Raw genomic sequence first — 14,714 nt, forward strand, 5'->3', positions numbered from 1 at the left:
ATCAACTTTATTTGCCTTATACATTTACATGTATTAAATATATGAATAATATATATTGAAGTTTGAACAACCAAAAGACCCAACCACTAACCACAATCAACACCTACTCATGTCCACACTGCACCAGAATATGTGGATCCCAGATCAGCCTCTATAGCCACCTGAGGACCCAACACTGGACAATCCCTTCGGACAGGGTTCCCAAACTGGGGCCCATGGACCCCATGCTTCATGGTATTGGTCCATGACATGTAAGAGATTGGGAATGCCTACCTGAGGAGAAGGCCTTTCGTTATACTTGACTCGAATAATTTTGCTACTACATGTATTAGGAAATTGCTTAGGTGTGTTGGTACTACATGCAGCAAAAAAAACGACACCATTCAACAATTTTACAGAATGAAGAATTATATAACAATAAACTGAGAAGTACAGGTATATAAATATCAGCATGTATTTACAGTGAAAACAGCATGTTAAAAAATGATTTAAAATGTTCCAATGCAGTGACTGAGGTAATAGATAGAGGGGATAGCACATCCCTTCTAGCTTTTCAGGTGATTATGGTTCGTATAATCCTTCCCACATGTCATAGCAACACCAGACCATAGAAGAAACCTTACTTTGATTAGTGATAGTCAGCATGGCATTGTGAGGGGCACATCATGCCTCACAATTGAATCCTAATTGAATTATTTGAGGATGTAACAAGGCGCATTGAAGGAGGTAGAGCCGTGGATGTGATATACGATTTTAGTAAGTCGTTTTATCAGGTTTCCAATGGTAGACTCATTCAGAAAGACAGGCAGGGAATCTGGGGAAACTTGGCTGTGTGGATATAGAATTGGCTCGGGAACAGAAGGCAGAGGTGATGGTAGATGGAAAGATGGAGATTGGTGACTAGTGGTTTACTGCAGGGCTATGTTCTGGGACCCCCTGCTCTTTGTGATTTTTATAAATGACTTGGGTGAGGAAGTGGAAGGGTGAGTTAGTAAGTCTGCAGATGACACAAAGATTGGTGGAGTTGTGGATAGTGTGGAGGGTTGTTGTGGGACATTGACAGGATGCAGAGCTGGGCTGAGAAATGGCGGTGTGGAGGAACAGAAGGATCTTGGAGTATACATCCATAGATTCCTCAAAGTTATTGCACAAGTTTCAAGAAGGTGTATGTTGTGTTGGCCTTCATTAGTTGGGGGATTGAGTTCAAGAGCCGTTGCAGCTCCATAAAACCTGTGTTAGATAATAGTTATAATAGTGTGTTCAATTCTGGTTACCTCGTTATTGGAAGGATGCGGAAGCTTTAGAGAGTATGCAGAGGAGATTTACCAGGATGCTATCTAGATTAGAGGGCATGTCTTATGAATATAAGTTGCTCAAGCTAAGGTTTTCTCTTTGGAGTGAAGGAGGATGAGAGGTGACTTGATAGAGATGTACAAGATACCAAGTGGCATAGAGTGAATAACCAGAATCATTTTTCCAGGGCAGAAATGACTAATACAAGAGGACATAATTTTAATATGGTTGAAAGAAACTATAGGGGGATGTCAGAGGTAAGTTTTTTTTCACACAGAGAGAGGTGAATGCATAGAATGCCCTGCCAGGGCTAGTGGTAGAGGCAGATTCATTAGGGGCATTTAAGATATTCTTAGATAGGCACATGATGATAGAGAAATGGAAGGTTATGCAGAAGAGAAGGGTTACATTTATCTTAGAGTAGTTAAAAGATCAGCTCAACATTGTGCACTGTTTTGTACTGTTCTCTGGTGTTCTACTGTATGTTCTGTCATAGCAAATGCAATCATTACCACCACAGCCATTTGTTTTAGAACCCTAGGATGTGAGCTGTTATGTTCAGTGGATTTTTTAGCCTTTAATTCCTTTATCTCTCATGAAAATTAATTTTAATCCTTCTCTTTCTTTTGCCTTCATTTCTTTCTATCTTTAAAAAGCTTGAAGAAAAAAGTTCAAAGTAAAATTTATTATCAGAGTACATACGTGTCACCACATACAACCCTGAGATGCTTTTCCTGTGGTCATACTTAGCAAATCTATAGAACAGTAACTGTAAACTGTAAATATTAGGAACTGTAAACTGTAGACAAACTGTACCAATGCAGATATAAATAAATAGCAATACATAACAAGTATGAAATAACAATATGACAGAGTCCTTAAATGGGTGTTGCTCTCCACTTTTGTTCAAGAGCCTGATGGTTGAGGGGTAGTAACTGGCCTTGAACCTGGTCGTGCGAGTCCTGAAGAATATTGATTTACTGTGTCTGCTCTACCATTTTTATTCCTTTTGATTATTTTTTGCTTGTGCTTCTAAAGGACAACATTTAATTTTAGTAATCTTTTTCTCCTTGTATGCAGTCTTTGAATCATAGCATCAACCAGATATAGCACAGGTGGAGGCCCTTTGGTTTTATCAGTCCGTGCCATCTGTCAACCACCCATCTTACATTAATCCCATTTTTTGTTCCATCCACACTCTCATCAGCTCCTATCACTCACCTATACACCCGGGGCAATTTGCAATGGCCAATTACCCTTCTAATCTGCACATCTTTGAGATTGGAAGGAATCTGAAGAACCCAGAGATCCCAGACAAAATGTGCCAACCCCACACAGGCAGTACAGGAGCTCAATTCCAAATCCAAATCCAAATCTCTGGCCTGGGGAGACAACTCTACCAACTGTGCCCTTGTGCCTCCAGGCTCATTTTCTTTAACATGTTGATAGTCATGCAATCCCATTAAGGCAAGGTTCTGAATGAGTACTTTATATCTGAATTTACCAAGGAGAAAGACGTGGACAATAGGAAGATCAGTGCCAAGAGTATTAATATGGTAGGGCATTTCAAAGTAAAGGAGGAGGTAGTGTTGGGTCTCTTAAAGAGGATTGAGGTGAATAAGTCCCAGGGCCTGATGGGATATACCCAAGGTTATTGAGAGAGGCAAGTGAAAAGATTGCTGAGGCCTTGACCAATATCTCTGTGGCCTCCTTACCCAGAACCGAGGACCAGAAGGACTGGGGAGTAGCTAATGCTGCTCCATTACTCAAGAAGGAAACCAGGGATAATCCTGGAAACTATATATAGACCAATGAGAAAGGATCTCGCGCTTTCCCGCCATATATGATGAACAAACTCTTCTTGGGCTTCCAGCCGGGTACAGGTCTCAATTTTAACTGACGTTTTGATGACAAACACTGCCATCTTCATCAGGGATGAGGCAAGTACAGTCCGGTGGTATATATATCCTATTGTCTGTCCCCCCTGATTGATTAGTCCTCATCCAATCAGGTTTCTGCTGTCCCACCTTGTTTACAATCGAATTCCAGTTCTTACTTAGAGTGAGACCTTCGTATTTGTTAAAATTCTTTTCCTCATTTTATTTCAATGGTTTCCTTTACCAAGTGGTCCCAAAAGCCATTGGTGCAGCGCAGTAGTTTTGTGCTGTCACAGACAATCCTATGGCCATTGTAAATGCAATGTTTCGCTTCCACCGGGTAACCCAAATGGATACGTCTCCTCTGCTCCTCCATGCAGGTTTCCTCCGTATGCCCCATCTGGCCAATTTACGCTACTCCACATTAACAGGGAACTCTGTAAACACCAGCCATCCTGAGTCCCAGGTCATCTTTGACCCGCAGAAGCTGTGATTTGACCTTCCTTATGGATTTGTAGATGGTATTAATCCAGTATGTCTTCAGGATCCTGGCGATCCTTCCAGAAACTCTGGAAATACAGGGAAGACCGGCAGTAGTGATGGCTTCCTCCTCATTGTTAGGTTTCCTGGTTTTTCCATCAGCCCTTTTAAGGGCTTGATTGATTTCCTTCATTTTGCAGCCATTCTGTAGGACTGTTGTGCACAATCATCTTATTTCCTTGGGGAAATTCTCTGGGTCTGAAATAGTTTTTGCACAGTTAATCAAAGTAGAAAGAACCGCTCTAAGTTGGGAGGCATGATGGTGACTGTTACTGTTGAGGTGCACGTCCGTGTGAGTGGGTTTCCGACAGACGGCATATCCGATGCTACTGTCCAGTTTCCATCGTATTAGAATGTCCAGGAAAGGAGACAATCATTCTTCTCCTTCTCCATCTCCATCATTGATTGAATGTTTGGATGTATGCTGTTCAGATGGTGGTGGAACTGGCCTGGAGTCCATGAGGCCACACTACGTAAGTGTCATCGATGTATCTGAACAAGCATTTGGGGCATAACGGTGATGAACTTGGCGCCATCTCCTCAAACTTCTCCATGTAGAAATTAGCAATACCCAGCGACAAGTATAATCCCATGGCCACTCCATCTGTCTGTTTATAGTAGTTCCCCTTATAGAGGAAGTACATCGATGTAAGGGTGTGTTCAAAAAGGTCACTGGTACCTGCCCGCAGGAGGACCAAGCTGTCCTTAATAGGAACTCCTTTTAACCATGTCAAAACTGACCATTATGTCCTCCGGGGTCAGCTGGATGTTGGTTATCGGTTTTACGAAGTCGGTCAATTCATGATGTGATGCTCACAGCCCTCAACAAAGGGAGACAGCATGTTTCTTCAGATACATCAGTGACGCCTTCGTAGTGTGGCCTCATAGACTGACTGGATGAGGACTAACCAATCAGGAGGGATGGACGACGGGGATATATATATCACTGGACTAGACATGCCTCGGCATCATCCCTGATGAAGATGGAAGAGTTTATCATTGAAATGTCAGTTAAAATCAATACCTGTACCTGGCTGGAAGCCCGAGAAGACTTTTTTTGGACAGACCAATGAGTCTCACATCAGTGGTAGAGAAGTTACTGGAGAGAATTTTTAGGGATAGGATTTATGAGTATTTGGAAAACTATGACCTAATTAGGGAGAGCCAGCTTAGCTCTGTGTGGGGCAAGTTGTGTCTTACCGACTTGTAAGACTCTGTGTTGATTCCTAATGATGGAACATGAACCTGTGGTGGACTCCTTTATTCCACGCAGATTAAAACATCAAACAAGATTAAAATCATCAAAGATGAGAGCAGAAAATGAACAGTGTTCAGCACTGTGTGCCTACACTTGATCAGTCTCTCTTGCTGCTGCTGGTTGGCAGAAGGTGCAGGAATCTTGGTTCCCATGTCATCGGGTTCAGGAGAGATGTGAGGGCAAATATTTTTACAGAGAGATTGGTGGGTGCCTGAAATGCATTGCCTGGGTGGTGGTAGAGGCAGATATATGAGAGACTTTTAAGATACATTTAGATAGGCCCATAGGGGAAATGTAAGAATATGAACATTGTATAGAAAGGGGATTAATTTAGTTGGTCATTGGATTACTAACTTATTTGGTTTGGCACAACATTGTGGACCAAAGTGGCTGATCCTCTGCTTTACTGTTCTACATTCTATGATACATTCCTTGCTTGTTTCTGTCTTACATTGATTCTTTATTGATTTTTCATTTGCTCTGTTTTAAAAATTCTCACATTCTCAGGTTTACCATTGTGTTTTGTATATGATGTAAGAGAAAATTCTGAGTTCTTGGGAGCTCGCTTCGAATGGGAAAAGAGTAATGGCATGTTTTAGATAAATGCAAAGATAGAATTGGTGGAAGATAAAACAGCGTTAATGAAAATCACCAAGTACTTTGTCAGAATTTTAGCTTGTGGATTGGTGAAAGCAATGACTACTGATCCATGGTGGAGCCATAGCATAGATATTGGTGTACGAATATTTAAAAATTCTTTTGATGTCTGAAGCTGCAATCTGCAGGTCATGACAGAAACAGTTTTTAATATTCTTTGTGCCTTTATCAAAACAGAAACTGATTCACTGACTACTCAAGTACCACCTCTTTAGATATCAATTGTCAGAGTATAATATTTAATCATGCAATACTTTGAACAATATCAAGATAGTGGTGATTTAGGAAAATTGCAAGTTAAAATAAGCAAGAATTATAGTGGTGTTCTTTATTCCATCCTTTCACCACGATTTCCTTTATTCCAGAGAATTGCCAATGTATGCAGATGCTAATAGTTGGGAGGCAAACTTCTGCTAATATTGCAAGTGGTTATCCTTGTACGCACTCCTTTGGTTAAAAATATTGGGCTATTATTTCCAGCAGTAGCTAAAAACTGTAAGCATAAAAACCTCATGTCATCACAGTAGAGAATGATACCTTGAACTGGAGTAGGGGAAGAAATAATCAACTGCATTAGGATGTTTGGGTTTATGGTACAAATTAAAAGATTCTGGAAGTTATCACATAACTCATGCAGAGGTATCATCTAATCATGTAGTGCAAGGTGTCACTCTGTTAAAGAAAAATAAGATTTCACAGTTGAAATAATTTGAGCAAATCTGTCCAAATCCAGAACAGAGGCATTACCCAGTTACTGACTGAAAAATGTTGTGTTCTATTTTGGTCTAAGCACCCTCTGCAATTCTTTTCTACATCTGTAAGTAGAATTATAGATGCATCGTAGAAAGCATTCTTCTAGGGTGCATCACAACCTGGTATGGAAGTTGTCCTGTCCAAGACCGAAAGAAGCTGCAGAAGATCGTGAACACGATGCAGCACATCACACAAACCAATCTTCCGTCCGTGGACTCACTTTACACCGCACGCTGTCGGAGCAGTGCTGCCAGGATAATCAAGAACATGACACACCCAGCCAACACAGTTTTCATCCCTCTTCCCTCCGGGAGAAGGCTCAGGAGCTTGAAGACTCGTACGGCCAGATTTGGGAACAGCTTCTTTCCAACTGTGATAAGACTGCTGAACGGATCCTGACCCGGATCTGGGCCATACCCTCCAAATATCCGGACCTGCCTCTCGGTTTTTTTGCACTATCTTACTTTCTATTTTTCTATTTTCTATTTATGATTTATAATTTAAATTTTTAATATTTACTAATTTTTACTATTTTTAATATTTAATATTTGTAATCAAGGGAGTGGGAAGTGCAGAATCAAATAGTGTTGTGATGATTGTATGTTCTAGTACCAATTGTTTGGCGACAATAAGGTATAAAGAATTACATTCGCACTTTTTATATGTAAGATTTAACTTTTAAAGTGAAGGCTACACTTGTAATGTTGCAAGTTGTTTTCATTTTTCTGTATTTGTAGTGTAGAATTTGGGATCATTATAAATGTTCTGCCATATTTATTATATTTGGATGTTTTTTCTTTGTTACATCCAGTATTTGAAATAAATGCAGTCGGTAAGGAAATTGAACATTGCATCATGCTGCCCTTTGTAACTATTGTAAGTTAGAACAAAGGTTTATGAAATATATAATTGGATAGTAAATAATGTGGACTGGAATTAAATAAGATTGTTTAAGTAATCATTCAACCTACAGATATCCTATTTTTACAGAATTTATATTAATTAATATTGAAATGAAAACTCCAATAACTCCAGGATCTTTGGCACGATACTACTCTGGCATATTCTCTGGACTATTGGATTTTGTTTCTATTAATATCCAAACACATTATAATGCAATTTTTTTGATTTTACACAATGCTATGATAAACTTCTCTGTGGGCCCCTGTGAGTTCAAAGTGAATGCAGCAAACCTCACCTGATGAGCTAGATGCCTAACAATCAGGATTCTGAATAGTCAAAAAGTGGCTTATCAGAGCTTTATTGTATGTGAAATGTATAGTGCCGAATCAGGACATTCATCCTGACTGGTCCATGTCAGTGTAGATGTTTCAGTTGAGGAGATAAGCTGGAAAAATTAGTATATAGTTTAGTTTGTGTAATAATTATGTGATCATATTTCAGTCTGCCCTTCTCATCTGCTATCCATGCCATTGGGTAGGCAGTTGCAAGATGTGATCCCATACAATTGAATGATTTTTATTTTTTTTAAGCAGTGAGTTTTATTTCAAGATATTTTACATAGTGAGTTACCTGATATTTACTGTGAAAATCGTACCTTGACGAACAGCAACAAGAAGTTTCATATTTTGGTTAAGTGCGAATTGGATTGACTTAAGAAACTAATTACACCAGACTAAAAATATTGTGCTTCCTGAATACTTTTGGGTGTATCTTATGGATTTTAGGCTGCTGATCATGAAAATCATCATGAAATTTCCCTATCACGCACCATTATTTTTGAACTTCACTATATTTGTTATTTCAATTCATAATTCAAGTAATTCAAAATGTTGCCCACGCTAGCTAAAAAAAATTCTATCTTGTCTAGGAATGCCTGGGCATGCTTAGGCAGGGCAGATGCTGCATATCTGGACAGGTTTTAGAAAGTGTTATGTACCCCTAGGGTTCCTTTTTGCTGTGGACTGTCACTTTAAGGCACAAGAGAGAACTGAGACTAACTTTTGGGATTTCTGCTGAGAGAGAGAGAGGTGGAGTTATTTGATGGACAATCGATGTTATGAGTTCTCTGCAGTGTGTTTACTTTTTACAAGAACACTGACTACTGCTGTCAGCTTCTGGGTTGCCATGGAAAGAGAGAGAGAGAGAGCATCGAACAGCTCGTGAGTTGTCATGGTAACCGAGGGTGGCATTATGTGATGGACAACTGGTGTTCAGCATGCAGAGATAAATACAAGGTCAGCTGGTTGTTAGACACACCAGAGACATGGAAGACACTGACACTGGTTGAGCTTTGTGTGCCCATGACAAAAGTGGGGTTTTTGCTCACAGTGTGGACAAAGGGGTGACCGGTGGAAAGCTATCGGTGTGCTTAACCCTCGCCTGGGTTGATAGCTTTACCACGTGAAAACGGCATTCTCTTTTGTTGTGGTCACATTCGGTGACTTTTAAAAGGATTTTAGGAGGACAACGAAGATTCGACGGCATCAACTTACCTGAAGAACTAAACTCCAACACTACTCAACTAAATACCACGAACTGTACTGATTCCCTTTACCCATCATCTTAAGACTGTATTCATTTACCTCCTAAGCTTGAAGAAGCTTGGCTTTTATATATTTCCAGACTTATATATAATCTTTGCTAACCTGTTTGATATAACTGAATTTATATTACTGTATTGCGTAGTTACTAATAAACGAGCTTTAGAAAGTAGCAATACCAGATTCCAGGTGTTCTTCCACTTCTGCTGGTTCTTTAACCCAGTACAGGTTACGTAACAAAAGGCTATAAATTTCTGTGAAGGATTTTGATGTTTGACACAGATGTTTCCCAGAATAACTGCTGCCAAGATTAAGGAAGGCATTTTTGTTGATCCGCAAATCAAATAGGTCTTCAACGACAGGCAATTTGAAGAACTTCTCGCGGGGCTGGAGAAAATCACATGGAAGACACGTTCTTGAAAATTTTCTTGGCAACTACAGAGCACCAAGTTACATGCAGCTAGTGGACAATATGCACTAAAGATTCTTTGGCAAAATGTCACTAAAGATACATTTTCTGCAATCCTATTTAGACTTCTTCCCCTCAAATCTTTGTGCTGTCAGTGATGAGCATGGTGAAAGGTTTCACCAGGACATTGTGGTCATGGAGAAATTGTATCAGGGCAACTGGAACCCATCAATGCTGGCTGATTATTGTACATTTAAGAGAGAAGCTTCAGACACCTGAGTACAAACAAAAATCATCAACAAAACATCTTTACTTTAGTTGAACTACTGCAAAGTGTCAGCACTATTATGCAATTAAATGCATTATATTCAATACAAGTTAATTTCTTGTTTCTCCAAATTCCTACATGATACAAGCAGTCTGAAATTATACTTGAGTTCAGCTTCAAGCAGTGTATCATAAACAAAAAATTCTGAGAAAGGAACATTTTCCTAGTCTGGCCTCTACCCTTTGACCTGTTTGGTGGAAAAAAACGTTATAAACCAGTGTCATATAACTGTTGTAAACCAGTGTTCATAATGCACAAAACACGAAACAATTTAGTAAAAGAACTTTAAAAATGTTTGCTTCATTAAAATTCTTTCAAACTGTAGTATATGAAAAGAAATAATTTTGCAAAGTAAAAGGAAAACAAAGATGTAAATACTTACCCAGAATCCTTTCAAGAATTTAAATGCATGCTTTCTGTTACTTAATGATAAACAATTGCATATTAATTGCTATCTCACAGGGCAGCAAGTGTCTAGTGGATCAGCAAATAAAATTATAAATCCTATATGCTTTTGTAAAAATAGTTGCTCAAAAGCCAATGATTGTAAATGCTGCATATCTGAAATGTAAATGGAAAATGAAAGTCATCAACCCAAGACTTTAACTCTTTCTCTCTTTATGGGTCTCTCTAATACTGTTGTGTTTCTCTATATAATAACAATAGCTTAATTTGAAAATACTTCATTAGCACTGTGGAATTTTAGAATGCCATAAAGTCATGAAAAGAGCTTAATTGGGAGCCATTTCCCATATTTTCAAAATGTTATTTTGCTTGCGATACAAGATTATTCATTTAATTTGTTACATCATAAAAGTGCACTACTGTACAAATTACTTGTATCAGCTGCTTGTTTATTTTCACTGCAGCTGAGTGACCTGGAAAAGAAGCATGCCATGCTGGAAATGAATGCACGTGGCCTTCAGCAGAAACTGGAGACAGAGCGAGAACTAAAACACAGACTAATTGAAGAGGTAAACAAAAGTTAGAGATTATTCCTTGAAAAACTAAACATTAAGGTAAATACTTGGATTAAAATTGGTTAGAATTTGGTTTTGTTCTTTTGTGTAAATTACCAGGTTCTATGTTGAAGTTAATGTTATTGACAATTGTCATGAAACTATCATGAGATTGTAACAATTGATTGGTTAATTAATACTTTTCAGGAAGGAAATCTTACTAGTCTGGACTAGTTGTGACTAATAAATCTTGTTGAATACAATGCGCTTGATTCCTGTCTCTGAAATGGGATAAGAAGCCTCTCTATTTAAAGGACAATGAATCCTAGCCTTGTTAGTGATGTAAACAGCTGTTTTACAAAATAGAATTAGGTCTGATGAACCCAGAATATATATCATCATTAACAATTCCATGTTAAAAAGTGATTTATAAGTCAAATAATGAACAAAATGAGGAACTCTCTTCCTGATAAAGAATGGTGATAATTTGTTGTGCACTACTTAGTTAAACAGAAATTTAGCACTTTGACAATTTTGCTTGTTTTTAATCCCTGGTGTTGTGAATACTAAATTAGACTATAACTAACTAAAGTTTTTTTTTGTCCGTTCTTTCTGTCCCTAAATTTGCACGTTATCTGCTCCTTGTGATTTTTCGCTTGACTCAGCAAACTAAGCTACAGCAGCAGTTGGACATGCACAAGACACACATCTTCCGTTTGACTCAAGGACTGCAGGAAGCCTTGGATCAGGCTGATCTATTAAAAACAGAGCAGAGTGATCTGGAGTATCAGATTGCAAACATGCAGGTGAGCAATAAATGCAAAGAAAATCAAATTCAGCTATCATATTACTTGTAAATTCTGATCATCTGCAATCTTTGATCTGGTAACCTGCTTCAATGACTATCATCCAGTAGCATTTACATCCATGATAATGAATTGTTGGTGATGAAACTTAACTTCTACCTGAGGAAAGACTTGGATCCATTCAAATTTGCCTACCGTCACAACAAGTCAACAGCAGATGCCATTTCATTGGCTCCTCACTCAGCCCTGAACCTGGACAATAAAGATACCTACATAAGGTTGCATTCAACACTAACAATCCCTCAAAACTAATCAATAAGCTCCAAAACCTAGTCCTCAATACCTCCTTGTGCAAGTGGATCATCGATTTCCTCACTTGCAGACCCCAGTCAGTTCAGATTGGCAACAACATCTCCACAATCAATATCAGCACAGGTGCATGAGAAGGCACTACTCTGTTCACTTTATACTTATGACTGTGAGGCTAAGAACTGTTCCATTGTCATATTTAAATTTACCAACGACACCACTGTTGTTGACCAAATCAAAGGTGGTGACGTATAAGCAAATAGGAGGGAGATTCAAAATATGGCTGAATGTTGCCACAATAACAACCTCTCACTCAATTTCAGCAAATTAAGGAGCTGATTATTAACTACAGGAGGAATAAAGGCACAGACTATTTTCTAAACAGGGAAAAAATTCAGAAATCAGAAGGTCTTGGGAGTCCTCGTGCAGGATTCCCTAAAGGTAAATTTGCAGGATGAATCAGTGGTGAGGAAGGCAAATGCAATGTTAACATTCACTTTGAGAGGTCTAGAATACAAACCACATTCGGAGTATTGCGAGGAATTCTGGGCTCCTTATCTAAGAAAAGATGTACTGGCATTGGAGAGGGTCCAGAGGAGTTTCACGAGAATTATTCTGGAAATGAAAGAGTTAACATATGAGGAGAGCTTGATAGTTCTAGGCCTATACTTGCTGGAGTTCAATAGTTCCATTTAATATCAGATAATATATAGTATACAACCTGAAATTCTCACTCTCCACAGACATCCTTGAAACAGAAGAGAAATCCCCAAAGAATGAATGACAGAAAAAAAACTTAAGAACCCCAAAGCCTCCTCCCCACCTTCCATGCACAAGCAGCATCAAACCCTTCTCCTCTCCTCCCCCACTTATTCTAGTATAAAGCATCAGCATTCCCACTACTTACTCTGCAAGCAACAGTAAAGCCCCAAAGAGAGACCATGATCTAGAGTACATGAAAAACTAATTGTTCACTCCGACATTTTTGACATCCCACAGACACTGTCACTAACAAGGGAGGAACAGGTATCACTCCTTCAACAGCAACAGAGGAGACAACAGTCACTGTTTCAATGTTGCAGTCAGACTGAAGCATTGCTTTTTATTTCGAGTTCCCTGACTCAAGAATTGGCAGCAAACTCTCCCTCACCATTGAGAGAGAGAGATATTGATTGATTACCAAGTGCAGAGTCCCCCGACAGTCACTCCCGCTGTCTTCGATGTTCTGGCTCCTGCTATGCTTCAGTTTGTGACAACGGTGAGAACTTGTGTCCACAGGGCCATGCAAGACCCCAAAGTTGCCCGACTTCAAGCCAAACCTGGATATACCGAAACATAGCCAATTGATGAGCTCCAAGAACGGGAACGTGCCATTGTGCAGAACCGCAGTTTTGAATGCCGCTGTAGACCAAAGATCCCAATAGGGCCGCAGCCACCCTATAAAGGAAAATAGAGACATTAGAATAGGAAGAATTTGACCGTTTGCTGATGAGCTCGGAGAAGTTGTCCTCTGGTACCATCATTAACTCCGCCAAATGAAATTGAAAGGTCAACTGTAGATAGAGCGGATGTGGAAGTTATGTGAACTTCGGTGGAGGAGTCTTGGACTGGAGGGTACAGCCTCAAAATAGAAGGACATCCCTTTAGAACAGAGATGAGAAGGAATTTCTTTAGCCAGAGGACGGAGAATTCATTGCCTCAGATGACTATGGAGGCTTAGTCATTGGGTATATTTAAGGTGGAAGTTGATAGGTTCTTGATTAGTAAGGGCTTCAAAGGTTACAGGAAGAAGGTAGAAGAATGGGGTGGAGAGGGATAATAAACCAATCATGATGGAATGGCGGAGCAGACTTGATGGACCAAATGATCTAATTCTGCTCCTATGTCTTATGGGCCTATGGTCTTTCTCAACGTATTGGTCAAGAAAGCAATTTGAAAAGTTCAGACAAATATTATAACTTATGTGTACTTTGATAAATTTATTATTACAGTACATATATGTTACCACATACTACCTTGAGATATATTTTCTTCCAAACACTTACAGGAAAAATATTCAGTAGAACTTATGAAAAACTACGTAAACAGACAAAGACTGACAAACAACCAGTGTGCAAGAGAAGACAAGCTGTGCAAGTAAAAGATAAAACTGAGAATATGAATTGTAAAGTGTCCTTGAAAGTGAGTTTGTAGCTCATAGAATCAGTTCAGAGTTTGTTCAGGCTAGAGAATATGTATCCACACCATTAATTCTTCCTTGCTGCTATTGCAAATTTGCTTTTACTATTCAACATGCCTTTGTCTAAAGTGTCAAACATGAGGAAATCTGCAGATGCTGGAATTTCAAGCAACACTCAGGGTGAGGCTTTTCATTCCAGGATGAAGGAGATGTCCTCCTTTTTTAAAGAAAGGGGCTTCCCTTCCTCCACCATCAACTCTGCTCTCAAACGCACCTCCCCCATTTCATGCACATCTGCTCTCACTCTATCCTCCCACCACCGCGAGACCCGACGCAGACTGGGAGATCGTTTCGCTGAACACCTACGCTCTGTCCGCCAGAGAAAGCAGGATCTCCCAGTGGCCACACATTTTAATTTCACGTCCCATTCCCATTCTGATATGTCTATTCATGGCCTCCTCTACTGTAAAGATGAAGCCGCACTCAGGTTGGAGGAACAACACCTTATATTCCGTCTGGGTAGCCTCCAACCTGATGGCATGAACATTGACTTCTCTAACTTCCGCTAATTCGCCACCTCCCCACTGTACCCCATCTGTTATTTATTTATATACACACATTCTTTTTCTCTCTCTCCTTTTTTTCCCTCTGTCTCTCTCACTATATCCCTTGCCCATCCTCTGGCCTTCCCCCCTCCTCTTTTCTTTCTCCCTAGACCTCCTGTCCCATGATCCTCTCATATCCCTTTTGCCAATCATCTGTCCAGCTCTTGGCTCCATCCCTCCCCCTCCTGTCTTCTCCGATCATTTCAGATCTCCCCCTCCCACTTTCAAATCTCCTAC

General features: G+C 39.6%; 1 protein-coding gene across 7 annotated transcripts in view; it reads left to right on the plus strand.

The window, feature by feature from the left end:
* Window positions 1–14,714, plus strand: part of cita (citron rho-interacting serine/threonine kinase a) — a 228,091-nt gene that overhangs the window by 154,722 nt on the left and 58,655 nt on the right. For all 7 annotated transcript variants that reach the window (XM_063034066.1, XM_063034067.1, XM_063034065.1 and 4 more), the window contains exons 28-29: window positions 10,489–10,593; window positions 11,244–11,384. In XM_063034066.1, coding sequence (XP_062890136.1) covers window positions 10,489–10,593; window positions 11,244–11,384 — 246 coding nt within the window. The remainder of the gene's footprint in view (window positions 1–10,488; window positions 10,594–11,243; window positions 11,385–14,714) is intronic.

The sequence above is a fragment of the Mobula hypostoma genome, chromosome 27, assembly GCF_963921235.1.
Source record: "Mobula hypostoma chromosome 27, sMobHyp1.1, whole genome shotgun sequence".
Classification (NCBI taxonomy): domain Eukaryota; kingdom Metazoa; phylum Chordata; class Chondrichthyes; order Myliobatiformes; family Myliobatidae; genus Mobula; species Mobula hypostoma.